This window comes from Staurois parvus, unplaced genomic scaffold (genome assembly GCF_062004578.1).
Source record: "Staurois parvus isolate SC_StPar_1 unplaced genomic scaffold, SC_StPar_1.0 ptg000087l, whole genome shotgun sequence".
Lineage (NCBI taxonomy): Eukaryota > Metazoa > Chordata > Amphibia > Anura > Ranidae > Staurois > Staurois parvus.
Genome location: NW_028317883.1, coordinates 9088291 through 9103300, shown reverse-complemented (window position 1 = coordinate 9103300; position 15010 = coordinate 9088291). Strand labels below are relative to the sequence as shown.

The window sequence follows — 15010 nt, the reverse complement described above, 5'->3', positions numbered from 1 at the left end:
GCACACCGCGCACTCTTAAGTTATGTCGTCTACCCCTATTGTCCAGGTCTTCAATGTGACGATCGAGCTCCCTTAAGTGCGAGGTGTGCGAGTCAACCTGCGTGCGCATATCATGAAAAGCAAGACCTTGCATATGAACTGTGTCTTCTACTGCGTCCAGTCTGTGAGCCACTGCCTGCATGTCGATATGTAACTCAGCTATCGCCGCAGAAAGGGTCCCTTTAATATCTGATGCAATCGCTTTCAAATCCCCCATGGTGAGAGGGGGAGGATCAGAGCGTCCAGGTGCAGTAGCTGTTGACAAGCTCATTGGCTGCGAGGGAATTTCTTTTGCAGGCGAATGTATTGGGGAGGCAAGGGTGGAAGAATCTGTTTGATCCGGAGTGAGAGAACGGAATAATTCCGGGATGCCTCGATTAGCAGGACCACCTGTACGGCGTGGGGATCTGGAGCGAGGAGCGTTAGCTTTCCTGTCTGCTTTCCCCATTTTAGCAGCGATTCCTTGTCATGTACGCGTAGCCCCACCTACGTGTGTCAAGGCTCAGGGTATTAAGTTGCCATTTTCTTTGGGGTCATGCTGGAACCCCCAAAACAGGAAAATGAAGATGTGGGTAGGTAGATGCAAACACGCCCTAATGCGCACTGAAAACCTCCACGGGCTGGGGAGGATAGGAAAAGCAGGAGAGACACTGAATATTGCTGTGTGGATATAGTGATTATCACTGTCGTCTCTCTATATGAATCTACAGGGGAAGAATCTTCAGTAGGCCTAACCTCAGCACAGCTCCCTGCTGTGTGGGCTATAGCAAGGCCTCTACCATGTGCCGGTGGTCCCTGGGTTTGTGTGGGGGCTGCCCCGATGGGCCCTGGACTACTGACAGAAGACTTTGGGAGGAGGTATAGGTGCCTGGGTAGTGCGCTGACCGTGATTAGGATCACCTTCAATCTGTGCTCTGGTGGTGAAGGATCTGTGCTCACTGGGCCGCACTAGGCCTCACCACCCCTGTGTCACTGATGGGGGGGAGGGAGGAAGATGATGATGCCCCTCCGGCGCGGATCGCCAGACCCAGAGGGGAGACAAGTAAGCTGCTCCCTGCACGCGCGGAAGGGGGGGTGACCAGCCGTCCCCCTTCCCGCTCCCGACTCACCACCACCAGCTGATCCGAAGGAGGATGCCGCGGCTGCACCTAGCCGCAGCAGGCCGCACCGGGTCGTCACCGCAGGACGGCGCCCGAAGCGCTCAAGACTTCCCAACCGCACTGCAGCAGGGACGGGTGAGTAACCCGCTCGCCCCCGCCCTCCTATACGACCTGGATGCCCGAGGTTGGAGAGGAATCCCGCCGGAGCTCCCTGTCATGCGACTCGTCCGGTCGCCATCTTGGACACGCCCCAATATTTTATTATATCTTTCCTTGTGACAACACTGAAGAAATGACACTTTGCTACCGTGTAAAGTAGTGAGTGTACAGCTTGTATAACAGTGTAAATTTGCTGTCCCCTCAAAATAAATAACACACAGCCATTAATGTCTAAACCTCTGACAACAAAAGTGAATATACCCCTAAGTGAAAATGTCTAAATTGAGGCCAAAGTGTCAATATTTTTTGCGGACACCATTATTTTACAGCACTGCCTTAACCCTCTTGGGCATGGAGTTCACCAGAGCTTCTTAGGTTGCCACTGAAGTCCTCTTCCACTCCTCCATGACAACATCACGGAGCTGGTGGATGTTAGAGACCTTGCGCTGCTCCATCTTCCATTTGAGGATGCCCCACAGATGCTCAATAGGTTTTTAGATCTGGAGACATGCTTGGCCAGTCCATTACCTTTACCCTCAGCTTCTTTAGCAGGGCAGTGGTTGTCTTGGAGGTGTGTTTGGGGTTGTTATCATGTTGGAATACTGCCCTGCAGCCCAGTCTCCATAGGGAAGGGATCATGCTCTGCTTCAGTATGTCACAGTACATGTTGGCATTCATTGTTCCCTCAATGAACTGTAGCTCCCCAGTGCCTGCAGCACTCATGCAGTCCCAGATCATGAAACTCCCACCACCATGATAGACTGTAGGCAAGACACACTTGTCTTTGTACTAATCACCTGGTTGCCTCCAAACACGTTTGATGCCATCTGAACCAAATAAGTTTATCTTGGTCTCATCAGACCACAGGACATGGTTCCAGTAATCCATGTCCTTAGTCTGCTTGTCTTCAGCAAACTGTTTGCTTTCTTGTGCATCATCTTTAGAAGAGGCTTCCTTCTGGGATGACAGCCATGCACACCAATTTGATGCAGTGTGCGGCGTATGGTCTGAGCACTGACAGGCTGACCCCCCCATCCCTTCAACCTCTGCAGCATTGCTGGCAGCATTCATACGTCTATTTCCCAAAGAAAACCTCTGGATATGACACTGAGCACGTGCACTCAACTGCTTTGGTTGACCATGGCGAGGCCTGTTCTGAGTGGAACCTGTCCTGTTAAACTGCTGTATGGTCTTGGCCAATGTGCTGCAGCTCAGTTTCAGGGTCTTGGCAATCTTCTTATATCTTAGGCCATCTTTATGTAGAGCAACAATTCCTTTTTTTCAGATCCTCAGAGAGTTCTTTGCCATGAGATGCCATGTTGAACTTCCAGTAACCAGTATGAGAGAGTGAGAGCGATCACACCAAATTTAACACACCTGCTCCCCATTCACACCTGAGACCTTGTAACACTAACAAGTCACATGACACCGGGGAGGGAAAATGGCTAATTGGGCCCAATTTGAACATTTTCACTTAGGGCATCTGTCTTCCGGGTTCCATTACCTGCGAGCGTCGGGACGTACGGGGGACGGAACCAGCGGGAAATTAAAACATTTTAAAAGTGACATTCACTCAATACACTAAAATCTCATAGTATAACATTACTGTTTCAACCCATTTCACATACATTTTGTCCCGAGTGCTTTGTCCTGTGCCCTGCCTGCATTTTTACTGTTCTTTCTGCCTGGAAAATGAGAAAAGTCAATGGCATTCAAAAAAGCGTCCCTTTGGGTCAAAAGCGATTTTAGACCAGCTAGAGAAGAGCGATAGTAAATTAGAACCACTTGCAGAATTGAGTGATAATGATTCGTGGGGAAATTCGTCATCTGACACTGAAAACGATTTTGCAACTAAGCTCAGTGATGTGCAAACTTGGCGTTCTATTTCAAATTTCAGTGTTTTTGGTTAGATTACATTATTGAATTCAATTTATTATTATATTATTATTTTTTATGATTATTTATTATAATTTATGATTTCGTGTTTCAAATTTTATCATACCCGGGATGTTTACTAGACTCTTGTTCAGACAGATTTCAGTGAGTTATTCCTAAGAATTACAGGCCTACAATAAAAAAAAAACATATTTCCATGCAAAAAAATGTACCGCTTTGAGCACAGAAATACTGACATAATCAGACCGCTAGGGAGGTTAATCTTCCAGGACACATCCACCTGTGCTTTTTTTGACTGAACACTGAAAAGCTTCAAAAGACTAACCAAAGTGAGTTGGAAACACAATCTAAAATGTCAGAATATGTGCTGAGCAGGAACTGAAAAGGGTGTTCAAGAACTGGGGTACTTGGGAGGAGGTTTATGTACATTAAAACCCCAAAACCAGACTACAGATAGACTCCGGGGTGTATCTACCATGATGCAAATAAGGTGTTTGCCTTGTGTGGCATTTTTCAGGGGGGGCAGCAATGCCCTCCCCAGAAGAAGGGCCACTATTTCTCAGGGCTAGGTGACAGAGTGGAGTGAGGGGAGCCATGGATGCAGCCATGAAGTTTTCCTTGGCACCGGGACTGGGCAGCAGAATGGAGTCAGGGGAGCCCCGCACCCCGGAAGATGGGATTCCAGTTCTCCTGGGCACTGGGGCTGGGCGACAGAGTGGAGTCAGGGGAGCACCCCCACCCAGAAGAAGGGACGCCAGTTTTTCTGGGCACTGCGGCTGGGCAGCAGAGTGGAATCAGGGGAATGCCTCCCCCATAAGACCATAAGAAGGGATGCTGGTTCTCCTGGGCTCCGAGGCTGGGTGGCAGAGTGGAGTCAGGGGAGCACTGCTCCCCAGAAGAAGGGACGCCGGTTCTCCTGGGCAGCAGAGCACAGTGAGGGAGCCGTGGGAGCGGCCATGACACTCTGGGAAGGGATCTGCTGTGATGGTGGGTCTCTCTCTGGGGAATGGGGTCGCAGGTGGTGGGCGCAGGTGGTGGGGGTTGAGGGGGTTGGGAGATTTTTTGCGTTGCCTAGGACAGCACAAATTCTAAATACACTCCTGGGTAGACTGTTACCACTGTTCTCCTTATGAAAGGTGGACATATCTTCCTATCAGGTAATTAAATCAAATATCATTAAACATGTCATTAATATAACTATATCTGCACTACAGCACTTCAGTGAATAAACATGAAATATGCAGAAAGGCTTAGAGATTATAAATTATCTGTTACCAAATTCTTACCTTTGAAGGATTATTTGTTAATGCCTCAATAACCACATCTGCAAGTATCTCATCCCGCAAGATGTCAGACACTAGAGACTCCACAAAATCCCAAGCAAAATGTTGGTTTTCTATAAAATATTTAATTAAACTCTGATCCTAAAAACACAGAAAACAGTAGAAAATAAAGAAAGCTCAAATACATTTCAGTGAACATGATTTATTTATTTTTGAAATTTTGTGGGTGTTAAATATTCTGTGTTCACTGATTCAAAAATGTAAAAGCAATAGATTAAGGCAATGACTTCTATTCTCCATTGAAACTAATATAACTTTACTTATAAATATGTATCATTCACCATTCATAATTCATGTTTCAAAACTGTCAATCAGCAGATGATAAAACAAATGCATGCAAAAGATGAATCAATTAATTCACAAAGTTTGAGAACAACCTGAATCTGGGAAATTCCCAGTCTGCAAATATTGAAAGCTATTCTGTTCTACTGGCAATTAATGTTGGAAGAATTTTGTCTTTGTTTTAACATATTCTTTTAAATAATAAAAAATGGAAATAAAAAATAACAGCAGGATGTACCCCTGAAGGAACGTTATCAGCTCCGTACATAAAAACTTTAGGCATGGTTTCGCTGTTGCTGGAAGGCTGGACACATAAAGGTTCTAGTCCCAGTTTATATCAGCCCAGGTGTAGGCAGGTATAGTCTGCTTTCTTCACTGTCCTCCTTGGTCCCCTGGAACAGAGTTATGGCTGACTACGCTGCATCCAGGTGACCTTGGTGTCCATCTTTTTAGGTCCCTACCCCCAGGTTTTTGCAAACATTTGTGAAGTGGCTAGTGCAGGGTGAGATTCTCTGTCTGTCAGAGACAGCACTAGCATTAGGTAGAGGTTCCAGAGGAGTAGGGAAAGCATAGGGCCAACATCTATACTTCCACAAGCTCCCTCTTGGGTTAGACTAGCCACAATGGACTCCACCTCACTCAAGAGGTTTGGTCTTAAGCTCGGGCCTACTGACTCTCCACTGCATTGACTGAGTTCCTGGATGGAAGTCATTATTGCTACCTCACCACACTGCACCTAGCCCACACTGATAGGATGGGGGGGGGGTTAACTTTATGAGCAAGTTACCTTCTTGCTGTGGGTTGTAGGTAAATATAGATTATTCCCCAATGAACTTATCAGTCCTTTTGCAATAAAGCATTTCAGGAAGGTGTAGGGAAAGCTATTATCAGAAGACAAGAAAGCAATCCGGTTCAGAATAAGTCAAAAGTACAAGACCTCAAAGTACAAGATAATAGGTCAGAACATGCAAGAAGAAAAAGCCAGAAACATGGGAACTTTGCAAGCATAGAGAGAAATAAGTGAATAATGAATGTTGTGAAAGCAGGAGCAAAAGGAAATGAGGCAAAATATCACAGAAAGACACACCCTGGGACAGTAAAATAAAATGCAACAACATACAACCAGAGTATGTATTCCAATACCTTTTGGAAGAAGCATTGACAAATAGTTTGGCCGAGTCTGTACCCTATCCTCATGTGCAAGGTCTACCTGAGACAATAAATAAGTGAGTGTGCATTTGTTAGAACACAGAAAGGGAGCCTAAGGATCTGTTGAACCCAGGGTAAGACACAAAAAAGGGAGCAGAAACAGTTGGCGATGCACCAAAGATGGGCAGAAGAGTACAGGGCAAACAGCAGTTTTAGAGGGGGAAGCAGGAGCCTCAACAACAGAAGAAGCTATAAGAGCAGATGGCAAGGAAGCCATATATGAGTGCTCAGGGAATTAATGTCCAACAGGCAAAGGACCAAAAAATTCATATTAATGACAAGGTGATAAGCAATCAATAGGCAGATGGCCAACTGCTTGGCATACGAACAGTTAAACAATACAGTTCTCTCCCCTGTCAGCTCCTGCACACTGCTTTGTATGGCTCTGCTATGCTATGCAGAGCCATACAAAGCAGTGGGCTTACAGTGGAAAGCACACAGAGCCTTATAGTAAAACACACACAGCACACAGTTAACCCTTTGATCACCTCACATGTAAACCCCTTCCTGCCGAGTGTCATTAGTACAGCGTCAGTGCTTTTTATTAGCACTGATCACTGTATTGGTGTCACTGGTGATGTCAGTGACACCAAGTCAGTTCCTCCCAGTGTCAGAATGCCCCCCACAGTCCCGCAGTCCTGCTATAAGTCACATCGCTGCCATTACTAGTAAAAAATTTTTTACAAATTCCAGTATGTACATACCTCCATTTGGAAACACTATAACTTTCATGTAAACCAATTAACTTACACATATTGGGATTTTGTTTTTAGCAAAGACATGTATGACAAAATTTTATTTTTAACATTTTTTTATTGGACATGTTTAATAGCAAAACGTCAAAAGTATTGTTTTTTTTATCAAATGTGTTGGTCTTTTCATGTTTATAGTGCAAAAAAAAAATGCAGAGGCAAACAAATACCACTGAAAGAAAGCTCTATTTGTGGGAAAAAAGGACACATTTCATTTGGGTGCAGCGTTGTATGACCGTGCAATTGTCAGTTAAAGTAACGCAGCACCGTAACACAAAAAATGGCCTGGTCAGGAAGGGGGAGGTAAATTCTCTGGAGGGCAAGTGGCTAAATATGAGTTGATATTTAAAAAAAAATTACACTGAAAGTGTAAATGTTTATATTACATCCCTAATGAACCTTAGAAAAATAATTTGAACAAGAAATGCTTTTTCCTCCTCGTGTATTCAGATATACATCTGAATGCAAGCTTTGAATCACTACCTGGTTCCAGATATTATTGTAGGAAAACTATTTTAGGATTGCAAGGACACATGCCTATGATAATTGTATCCACAATGAAATCTTACAGTTCTAGGCTGTGTTTTCTCCCATTCCACATTCTTCTGCAAATCATTTTTATTGAAAATTGTATCAAGTCTGGCAATTCTCTTCCTAGAAGAAAAAAAAGTTTTTTTTAAATTAAAAGCACTCTTAATAGACCAAAATCAACTATTTAAGGATGGGCAAGACTTTTCCATTTCAGTGCATTGTAGAAACCACTCATTAACATAACTCGCAATACATGCATTAGCATGTTGTGGTGCTATTCATGCTGAATGGCATCCCAAAGTCCCATCACTACAGTGCATGATACCGCAATACCATGTGTTAAGGTGTGTTGCATTGCACAAAAATGGTGGATGTTTTTGTGTGCTGTGAGCCCAATTGAAAGGACTGCCTAATGCAGCGCATGTTAAAACACAAAAAAAGTACATTAACCTTTGTGCATTAATGCAACATACTGGAAAGTGTGAACCCAGCTGAAAAGCATATCTAAAATCAGCATTTATTTTTAAGCTTGGATGGAGGAAAGGATTAAAACACCTGTTAGTATTTTGTTTCTTTTTTTGCTGTCTGTGCTCATTTGTGCAGATTGGCATTTCCCCCGTCCTGTAGACACAACAGAAATTGAGGGGAAATCTCTCCAAAGTGAGGGAAATCCTATGCTAGATAAGCTATCACTTCAGCAAAGGGCCCAGTGGTAGACATCACTAGTTTAGTAGCTGTAAAGTATAGGAAACTAAGAGTGAATATCTTTACATGCAGTGTTAGACATTCAATGGAATTCTATGGTACAACAATATAAACAACAAAAACATGACAGTTATCATTATTATTATTTGTACTTTTTGTGATAAACTTCCCAATACGTCCAATCTATCTCAGAAATTCAATAAACCCACATATTCCAAAAGGTGATGATCAAATCTAAACTAAAATAATAGTAAACCCCCCCTCCAATATATAATCCAAAATCATCAAATATAGCAATCAAAATAATACAATAACATAAGTAAAATAAAAATATATATAAGTGTCCAAATCTCCAAAAAATAATAATAATAATAAGTGTCCCAATCTCCAACAAGATATATAATAGATAAATAAATGTCCAAAAATTCCAAAAAAAGTCCCAAAAAAAGTTCTTTATGTGTTCAGTGAAGCAAAACGATTCCCCAAAAATGCCTTGTTATCCTCAAAGTGAAAGAAAAATATCATAGTGTAATATCCTCAGACATAGACATATATATATGCTTCACACTGTGCAAAACTCAAATCACATCAAAAATAGTGAAAAATCAATAAATCAAAATGAACGTGAGAAATCGTGATCACTCCAATCTCAGGTGAATAGTAATACTAGGTGCCAATATCCTTAATACTCCAGCCAAAGTAGATGCTAAATACCATTACCCTCTTATGATATATTCAGGCATATACTGTTAGATAGGAAAGGCATTTCTCCATCACTCTTATCCCGGGGTATTCCTCATATGGACAAAGAGAAGGCTCAATCAGGCAGATTGCATAAAAAGATATAAATTTTATTCCACACTTACATGTAAAAACACGTTATCCAGCTCTCTGTACTGCACTTTTCAATCTCTGGTTGAAAAAACGATTGTTTCCAACCGACAAAATGGCCGCGGCGACACTTCCGGTTAGCGTGCGTGCGTGATGACGTCACTCCCCTAACGCGTTTCGTCACTTCCGGACTTCATCTGAAGGGATACAGACGTCTCATTGGTCTCTCCTTATAATCCACTGTCTTCTAATGGGGTGAGGCCGGATCCGCCATATTGGATGAGGGAAACATCGCAATAGAACCCCATACAGCCTCCCGCAAACCCACAATCCCGGAAATAGAGTTCACAGTTATATACTAATATCACCAACGATACTATATATCTATTTACAACCTCTCTACATATGAGATCAACAAATAACCAGCTCATATGTAGATAATATAAATTCAGAGAATAAACATATTGAATCAATTAACCCAGTACCCACCATATCCCACTCACCATATAACATACCAAGTGAAACACAGCAACAACTACTTAGCACAGTAGACATCCCCTATTCATATATATTTAACATAATTACACTATATACTGTATGACCCTGATATGTATCATAATATTACGCCCAGTGCTCCCTCTAGTGGTCGTATAATAATACTGCTACTAAACCCATTAGTTATAAAACCAATATACCAATCTCTTCATTAATTGACTATCAATATATTACCAATAGAAATCCCTAATAATATATATAGCCACCGCTCTACTTATTTCAATGGAATATATAAAAAAGTTAAATTTAAAATAAAATATTAATTAAAAAATATATAAGTATCTATAAATAAATGTACATCTATAGATATAAAACCACTGTTATTTCAAATACATTATTAAAATTGATATACCAGAATTGTCCAAACTATCATTAAATTACTGCTCCATATTTATCTATCTGAAATAAAACAATTCAGATCTAGCTCTATATTCAGTCCCTTTGGTTTCAGTGTATTCATCCTAAAAATCCAAAAAGTTTCATTTTGTGACAATTTCTTAATTCTATTACCCCCTCTCCAATGTCCTTCCACAGTATCAATTCCACAAAATTTTAACTGACTAGGATCTGAATTATGGAATTCTTTAAAATGTTTCGATACACTATGATCCTTCTTCCCTTTAATGATATTCCTCACATGTTCTTCCATTTAAAGAAATTGAGAAGGTTTTAATTAAACATTGGCCAATATTACAGAAGGATAATGTGCTAGGCCCGGTGTTACCAAATAAACCGAGTTTTATTTATAGAAAAACAAATAATCTGAGGAGCACCTTGGTGAAAGGAATAATATCCCCTCCAAAGAAAATGGGTAATATGTTTAATTTAAAAGGATTCTATCCGTGCAGAAAATGTAGAATGTGTAAAATTACTAAAATTAAGAATAAGAAGACTCCTTCCTTCGCTTCTTGCTCTACAGGTGAAGAATTTCTTATCAAACAATTTATTACATGTGACACCAAATACGTTACATATATGCTGAATATAGAGCTAGATCTGAATTGTTTTATTTCAGATAGATAAATATGGAGCAGTAATTTAATGATAGTTTGGACAATTCTGGTATATCAATTTTAATAATGTATTTGAAATAACAGTGGTTTTATATCTATAGATGTACATTTATTTATAGATACTTATATATTTTTTAATTAATATTTTATTTTAAATTTAACTTTTTTATATATTCCATTGAAATAAGTAGAGCGGTGGCTATATATATTATTAGGGATTTCTATTGGTAATATATTGATAGTCAATTAATGAAGAGATTGGTATATTGGTTTTATAACTAATGGGTTTAGTAGCAGTATTATTATACGACCACTAGAGGGAGCACTGGGCGTAATATTATGATACATATCAGGGTCATACAGTATATAGTGTAATTATGTTAAATATATATGAATAGGGGATGTCTACTGTGCTAAGTAGTTGTTGCTGTGTTTCACTTGGTATGTTATATGGTGAGTGGGATATGGTGGGTACTGGGTTAATTGATTCAATATGTTTATTCTCTGAATTTATATTATCTACATATGAGCTGGTTATTTGTTGATCTCATATGTAGAGAGGTTGTAAATAGATATATAGTATCGTTGGTGATATTAGTATATAACTGTGAACTCTATTTCCGGGATTGTGGGTTTGCGGGAGGCTGTATGGGGTTCTATTGCGATGTTTCCCTCATCCAATATGGCGGATCCGGCCTCACCCCATTAGAAGACAGTGGATTATAAGGAAAGACCAATGAGACGTCTGTATCCCTTCAGATGAAGTCCGGAAGTGACGAAACGCGTTAGGGGAGTGACGTCATCACGCACGCACGCTAACCGGAAGTGTCGCCGCGGCCATTTTGTCGGTTGGAAACAATCGTTTTTTCAACCAGAGATTGAAAAGTGCAGTACAGAGAGCTGGATAACGTGTTTTTACATGTAAGTGTGGAATAAAATTTATATCTTTTTATGCAATCTGCCTGATTGAGCCTTCTCTTTGTCCATATGAGGAATACCCCGGGATAAGAGTGATGGAGAAATGCCTTTCCTATCTAACAGTATATGCCTGAATATATCATAAGAGGGTAATGGTATTTAGCATCTACTTTGGCTGGAGTATTAAGGATATTGGCACCTAGTATTACTATTCACCTGAGATTGGAGTGATCACGATTTCTCACGTTCATTTTGATTTATTGATTTTTCACTATTTTTGATGTGATTTGAGTTTTGCACAGTGTGAAGCATATATATATGTCTATGTCTGAGGATATTACACTATGATATTTTTCTTTCACTTTGAGGATAACAAGGCATTTTTGGGGAATCGTTTTGCTTCACTGAACACATAAAGAACTTTTTTTGGGACTTTTTTTGGAATTTTTGGACATTTATTTATCTATTATATATCTTGTTGGAGATTGGGACACTTATTATTATTATTATTTTTTGGAGATTTGGACACTTATATATATTTTTATTTTACTTATGTTATTGTATTATTTTGATTGCTATATTTGATGATTTTGGATTATATATTGGAGGGGGGGTTTATTATTATTTTAGTTTAGATTTGATCATCACCTTTTGGAATATGTGGGTTTATTGAATTTCTGAGATAGATTGGACGTATTGGGAAGTTTATCACAAAAAGTACAAATAATAGTTTATTCACTTCCTAGGGAGGAAGTAGTGTTTTGTGGCTGTATAGGAGCTTTTTGATTAATTAGTTATCATTATTATCTGAAATTAACTTAAATGTTCATATGTTTTGGTTTCTACACAAAAATATTGGGAATGTTCATGATTTACAGGGACTATCCCAGGTTTATCCTTCTGAAGCAGTCAAGATTGGATGATGAAACACATTAAGGGCATGGCTGGATGACGTCATCATGCAAACTGGAACCGGAAATTGGCCATCTTGGTGTCTGATGCCAAAATCCAGCTTTAAGGGGGGAATTGTTTAGAGATAGGCAATCTATTCTATGTGCACTGGTTGTAGTGCACTCATTTTGTGAGTGAGATTTTAACCCTTTATTTTAATAAATTGTTTAGGTGGGCTGATATATTGCGCAATGAGGTTCTTTTTGGTTTTTTGAGCTATTTTATGGAGAAATGGTGTTCTTGTGAGTATAAGGCATGGATAAAAGCTTCATGGAGACAGAGTCCTTTTTAAAGGTCAAGGTGCATGTTAACCTCGTTTATTAGATCAAAATCTAACATAAGCAGTCTGTTTGGAAGGTGGAAGAAGCACTTTCTGTGGTGGTGATTTGTTTAATATCTGTGCTGGTGGATCTTTTACCCTTATGAACTCATAATAAGGTGGAAGAATAAAAGAGTGGACTTTTTATATACACAAGGAGCGTTCAAATAAAACTGGGACTTTTTACAGGTATAATTTTATAGGTATAATAAGGGATGCTAGCGTGGCGGTACTATATGCAATAGAAGATGGCAAGTGTGTCCTATTAATGTGGAGCACATGTCAGGGGCCAGTCTAGAGACTGTTAATCAAGAAAGCAGACAACAGTGTTAGTGCATGTATGGAACAGCATGTGGTGATAAACTTTCTTGTGAAAGAAGGCATAAAAACCAGTGATATCTACAGACTTCAAGCACAGCACAGCGTGAGTGAGTGTCAGAATGCCCACTGTATTATCGTAGTCCAGATAGTGTCTGATCGCCACCATTACTAGTATAAAAAAATTAAATAAAAATGTCAATATATACACTGTCATTTAGATGCTTTAACTTTCACAAAACTAATTATTATACACTTAGTGGGATTTTGTTAACTGAATAAATGTAGAAGAATACATTTTGGCATAAATTTATAAAGAAATTTTTATTTTTTTAAATTTTTTATTGGATATGTTTTATAGCAAAAAGTAGAAAATAGTATTTTTGGGTTTTTTTTTTAAATTTTTGGTCTTTTTTCATTTTTATTGCTCAAAAAATAAAAATACCAGTGATGACCAAATACCACCAAAAGAAAGCTCTACTTGTGAAAAATATATAAATTTAATTTGTGTACAGTGTTGCATGACCCTGCAATTGTCAGTTAAAGAAGCGCAGCGCCTTATAGCAAAAAATAGCCTGGTCATAAAGAGGGGCGGGTTTCAAGTAGTTAATACTTCCCGCTACTGTATATAACACATGTGGCATGTCAATTTATATCTACACACTGCTGGAGCCGGCACAGAGAATTCTGTGTGGAGAGCGATATCTGTGTTTGCACTCTCTGGATGTGACCTTAATGGATGGAATATCTCTGTCATTGCACTGCATTTATAGGCCAGGTGTAAGCAATTTCAATCCCTGATGGTTCTAGTGGTCATATTACAGAGCAGATTGAAATGTCAGTTTGTGAAGATGTTTGCACTACGCTGTGAGGTTGATTTAGTAAAGCTAAATAGACGGTGCACTTTGCAGGTGCCTTTGCACTAATTTACCTTAGAGCCTATTGAATGTGGTGAAGCTTCACATTGTAAAGAATACCCAATTAGGTGCAAGGAAGATAAAAAAAAACAGCATTTTTGCTTGCACATAATTGAATGATGGAAATCAGCAGAGCTTCATCACATTCACTAAGCTCTGGGGAGGATGAGTGCAACTGCACTTGCAAAGTGCATAGTCTAGTTGCCTTTAGTAAATCAACCCCAGTGTGAATTTTGGAGAGAAGATCATTACTTTATTTACTTGTAATGGGACTTGATCACTATTGAATTGCATTATGTATTTTTTGGTTGTTAATAAAGCACTTTTATTATTATAGTATTTATTTGTCATCACAGTTTCATGTTAGTGATGTATTTATATCAATTTTAATGTGATTTTGATGTATACTAGCAAATGTAGAGATGGATGTGGATTGTGTATGTATTTTTGACATGTATGCGTTTATAGACATTTATTATTTGCACAGAAACGGTAGTTCTGCGATACTAGGATACTACTATGTACTAGGAAACTATGAATGCCAACATCCCTGAATCTTTAAATATACGTTATTATGTTTAGATGGGACTTTTCAGACAGTCTGCTTATATATACACACACATGCACATGTAAATCTATAATATTAGATTTATATTCATTAGGATTTATATTAGAAATATTATAAAATAACATAGGTAAAATGTAAAAACAATATATCAGGCCATGTTAATCATCAGAGCATATTGGGTAGAATTCTCTTCACTCCCAATGTGTTTGGAATAGACTGTATTTCTTCCTCAGGGGAGCAGGAATCTGGAAGATACCCAAGCGATCATGGTAAGAATATGGTGAACATCATTGCTGTGCTGAAAAGCCACCCAGCAAATCCCCCATTTAAACTCCAAGGAATGCTTCCCTTCAGCAGGAACAACACTTATGAGTATAGCTTGGGATAGTACACAATTTCTGTATAATGAAGACCGACCTGGTGAGTGATTGGGACAATCAACAGGGAAGAAATTACTCAGCATCATCCAGCCCGAAGTCCAAACTGTTTTTTAAAGGTGCTTAAACTGGTTTACTCATTACATTTTTTGTATTTTACTCTTTTTAATAGGTAGATAAGGCCAGAGTATACTATGGTACTCCAAAACAGTGTGCTGTATACAGTA

General features: G+C 39.4%; 1 protein-coding gene across 3 annotated transcripts in view; it reads right to left on the bottom strand.

The window, feature by feature from the left end:
- LOC149468414 (uncharacterized) overlaps window positions 1–15010 on the bottom strand; it is a 118149-nt gene that overhangs the window by 51158 nt on the left and 51981 nt on the right. For all 3 annotated transcript variants that reach the window (XM_089670166.1, XM_089670167.1, XM_089670168.1), the window contains 2 exons: window positions 7350–7434; window positions 4481–4618 (listed from right to left, as the gene is read on the bottom strand). In XM_089670166.1, the coding sequence (XP_089526292.1) occupies window positions 4481–4618; window positions 7350–7434 (223 nt within the window). The remainder of the gene's footprint in view (window positions 1–4480; window positions 4619–7349; window positions 7435–15010) is intronic.